The following is a 4,603-nucleotide window of genomic DNA, read 5'->3' on the forward strand; positions in this document are numbered from 1 at the left end:
AAAAACATAGCTAAACATACCTAGTGTAATCAAAATGCATAAATAACACACACACACAATGTAATATTTGAAATGTAGAGAGAAAATTTGAAAGAAAAGACAAAGTTGACGAATGAAATGTGTAAAGAGTAGGGGGGAGGAAGAAGGTTTATAGTTTTTAGGCAGCTTTCGAACTACCTGTAGTTACAATTCTCATGCTTAGCGTGAGCGTTGTGCTTAGCGTACAATTTGACGGTTATACATAAGTTAATGATGCTCATGCTTAGCGAGTGTGGCACGCTTAGTGCATGAAGGATGAAGTCATTTGGTCTTCTCTCTCAGAAATTTGTAAAGGCACTTAGCGAGATATTATGGCTTAGCGTGTCATCAGATGCTCGCGCTTAGCGTAGGATGGCACACTTAGCACTTGCAGTTCCATCTTGAAAGACAAAAATTAATCCTTAATCCTCGCTCTACACACCTGAAAAATCACAGTGAACATTATATTTATTGAAAATTAACTAAAAATGACAAAAATAGAAAAAAACAATTAAGAAAGAAGAAAAGAGAAGAAATCCTGGGTTGCCTCCCACTAAGCGCTTCTTTAACATCACTAGCTTGACGTGAGACCCCTTCATGGGTCCTGGAAGTGGATGACGGTGGTCATTCTTTCAATGTAGCCACCATTGTAAATTTTCAGTCTTTGACCATTGATAATCTAGCTTCACTCAAGCTCACTTGAGGCAGGATCTACCAGCTCCACTGCTCCATAAGGCTTCACTTATTTGATTACGAAGGGACCAGACCATTTGGACTTAAGTTTACCTGGGAAGAACCTTAGTCTTCAATTGAATAACAATACTTGTTGTCTAGGCTAAAAGGTCTTCTTTATCAATTTCTGATCATGGTACACCTTCATCTTTTGCTTATAAATTTTGGAAGACTCGTAGGCATTGAGTCTCATCTTCTCTAGCCCCAGTAGCTACAGCTTCCGCTTCTTACCTGACAAAGATGCATCAAAATTAAGAAATTTGAGGGCCCAGTAGGCCCTGTGCTCCAACTCTATCGATAAGTGATATGCTTTCCCATAGACCATCTGAAATGGTGATAGTCCAATGGAAGTCTTGAAAGCAGTCCTGTAGGCCCATAATGCATCATTCAGTTTTGAAGCCCAATCTTTTCTTGAGGAAGCAACTATCTTTTCTAGAATCCTCTTTATCTTTCTATTAGAGACTTCTTCCTGACCATTAGTCTAAGGATGATAAGGTGAAGCTACCTTATGTCTGACATGATAATGTCCCAGAACTTTCTGCAACTGTGCATTATAGAAATGTGATCCTCTATCACTGATTAGCACTTTTGGAACTCCAAAATGGGAGAATATATTTTTCTTCAAAAACTTGATAATAGTCTTGGTGTCATTCTTTGGAGCAGCTATAGCTTCTACCCATTTAGACACATAATCAATAATAACCAAAATGTACTAATTACCTTAAAAAGATGGTAGAGGCCCCATAAAATCATTGACCTAGCAGTTGAAGAATTCTACTTCCAAAATGTTTTGCAATGGCATCTCATTTCTCTAAGAAATGCCCTCTGTTCTTTGGCATTGATCACAATGAAGCACATGATCATGGGCATCCTTGAAGATAGAAGGCCAAAAAAATCCAGTTTGTAGCACCTTAGTAGTTGTCCTATCCCCATTGTAGTGTTTGCCACAAGGAGAATTGTGACAGTGCAATAATATACTTCTAGCTTCTTCCATAGTGACACATCTTCCCAACAAATTATCCGCTCCAATCTTGAATAAATAAGGATCATCCCAGAAATAGAAACGAGCATCATGGAGGAAGTTCTTCCTCTGATTCCAATTGAAGTCCTTTGGAATAATACCTACAACTTTGTAGTTGGCTATGTCTACAAACCAAGGTCTCTCATTCACATGCATAAAAGATTCATCAGTAAATTCATCTCGAATTTCCTGTTCCTCTTGCGTTACTTCTTCGTTAACTAACCTGGAGAGGTGGTCAACCACTACATTATCGAAGCCTTTCTTGTCTTTAATAACTATATCTAACTCTTGAATTAGAAGGACCCATTTGATCAGCCTTGGCTTTGAATCTGCTTTTGTAAGGAGATATTTAATTGCTGCATGATCAGTAAAGATAATGACCCTGGAGCCTACTAAGTATGACCAAAACTTTTCTGATGCATAGACAATGACTAGCATCTCTTTCTCAATAGTTGCATAATTGAGTTGTGCATCATTCAGGACCTTGCTAGCATAATAAATGGCATGAAACACCTTGTCTTGTCATTGTCCAAGAACTGCACCAACTGCATAGTCACTAGCATCACACATGAGCTTAAATTCTTTACTCCAGTCAGGTGCCCCTATTATTGGAGCAGATACTAGACTATTCTTTAGGGTATGAAAGGTTGTCAAGCATTCCTCATCAAGCTTAAACACTACATCTTTATTCAGCAATTTGTTCAAGGGTCTAGCAATTTTGGAGAAGTCCTTTATGAATCGCCGATAGAATCCTGCATATCCAAGGAAACTCCTAATGCCTTTCACATTGATTGGCAGAGGTAGCTTTTCAAAGACATAAATTTTTGCTTTGTCCACCTCTATCCCTCGAGCTGAGATCTTATGGCCCAACACTATTCCTTCCTGGACCATGAAGCGACAGTTCTTCCAATTTAGTACCAGAATTGCTTCAACATAGCGTCTTAGCACAAGCTCCAGATTGGTCAGGCAACAGTCAAAGGAAGGACCAAAGACAGAGAAGTCGTCCATAAAAACGTTGATGCACTTCTCCAACATGTTGGCGAAGATAGCTAGCATGCACCACTGAAAAGTGGCTGGTGTATTACATAATTTGAATGTCATTCTTCTGTAAGCAAAGACTCCAAAAAGGCATGTAAACACTGTCTTCTCTTGCTCCTTGGGGTCTACTGCAATCTAATTGTACCATGAATAGTCATTTAAGAAACAATAGAATGACTGTCTTGATAACCGCTCCAACATCTGATCCATGAATGGCAAAGAAAGTGATCCTTTCTTGTGGCATCGTTAAGCTTGCAATAGTCTATGCACATCCTCCAGCCAGTGACAGTTCGAGTTGGAATGAGATCATTCTTTTCATTGCGGATCACGATCATTCCTTCTTTCTTGGGCACCACTTGGACTGGACTCACCCAAGCATTGTCAAAAATAGGGTAGATAAGTCCAGCCTCAAGTAACTTAAGAACTTCTTTTTGCACCTCCTCTTTCATGGATGGATTGAGCCTCCTTTGTGGCTGTCTCACTGGTCTGCATTCTTTTTCCATCATAATCTTATGCATGTAGTAGGGTGGACTGATTCCCTTGAGATCAGAGATATGCCACCTAATAGCTTCATTGTGCTTTCTGAGAACCTCTATCAATCGTGCTTCTTCATCTGATGATAGGTCATTGCTTATCACGGTTGGCTTGGCTTCATTTTCATCCAGAAACACATACTTCAGATGAGTAGGTAGAGCTTTTAACTCCACCTTGAGCTTCTCTGTTAGGCTGTCTTTCTTTAAATCTTCAAAGGCATGCTCCCCTGAGGGAATCTCCTACAATCGGTCTAAGTCTTCTAGACAGTCTCTAAGATCCTTTTCTTCCTCATTAGTCTAGCAATTAACAATATTTATTAGAGCCCTCTCCAATGGGGAGTAAATGATCAAGTGCAGCATAGCAAGATTGACTTCTTGCTCTATTACCTTCACCTTGAAGCTTGTCTTACTATCACTGGGATGCTTTATTGCTTCGACCAGGTTGAATGTGACTTTTTGATCCTTCACGCTCATCTCCAAGTTGCCATTCCCTATGTCCACAACACATTTTGTAGTAAGCATGAATGGTCGGCCTAGAATAAGGGGAATATCAGAGTCTTCTTCTATATCCATGATCACAAGGTCTACCGAAAAAGTAAATTGGCGAACCTTAACAAGGACGTCTTCAACTACACTATATGGTCTAGTAATCGAGCGTTCTGCTAGCTGAAGCATCATCTTAGTAGGAGCAATTCCCAGATTCTCGATTCTTTAGTACATAGAGAGGGGCATCAGATTGATGCTTGCCCCCAGATCAATGAGAGCTTTACCCATTAACACATCCCCAATATAGTGTGGGATGGTTACACTTCCTAGGTCTTTGAACTTCTATGGTAGAATCCTCATGATCACAGCACTGCAGTTTCCTTCCACCATGATGCTCTTAATGTTGATGTATTTACCTTTCTTTGTGAGCAGGTCCTTCAGAAACTTAGTATACAGAGGCATCTGCTGTAAGGCCTTTCCAAATGGAATGGTAATCTCCAACTTCTTGAATATGTCAAGGAAATGAGCAAAGTAGCGCTCCCTCTCTTTCTTTGACGGCACCAAGGGATATGGGATGTCCTTCATTGGGGCTACATGTATCTCTTTCCTAGCCTCCCTAGCTAACTGACTCTTGGTCTTAGTGGTTATGACATCATCATCATTCTTCTTACTTTTATTTTTCTCTTTTTCACTCTATTCTCTCTTTTTATTCTTTCCTTTCTCATTACTCAATCCTCCAATACTCCCTTAGCTCTTTTTTCTCTCTCAGTATTCT

The 4,603-nt window shown here is 39.8% G+C and overlaps 1 protein-coding gene across 1 annotated transcript; it reads right to left on the reverse strand.

Moving 5' to 3' along the window:
- Nucleotides 1–2,293: 2,293 nt before the first annotated feature.
- Nucleotides 2,294–4,020, reverse strand: LOC114382275. Its single transcript, XM_028341616.1, has 3 exons — nt 3,730–4,020; nt 3,181–3,582; nt 2,294–2,944 (listed from the first exon to the last, which is right to left on the reverse strand). The coding sequence occupies exons 1-3, from the start codon at nt 4,018–4,020 to the stop codon at nt 2,294–2,296; spliced, it is 1,344 nt and encodes a 447-aa protein (XP_028197417.1).
- Between the last annotated feature and the right edge of the window lie 583 nt (nt 4,021–4,603).

The sequence above is a fragment of the Glycine soja genome, chromosome 1, assembly GCF_004193775.1.
Source record: "Glycine soja cultivar W05 chromosome 1, ASM419377v2, whole genome shotgun sequence".
Classification (NCBI taxonomy): Eukaryota; Viridiplantae; Streptophyta; class Magnoliopsida; order Fabales; family Fabaceae; genus Glycine; species Glycine soja.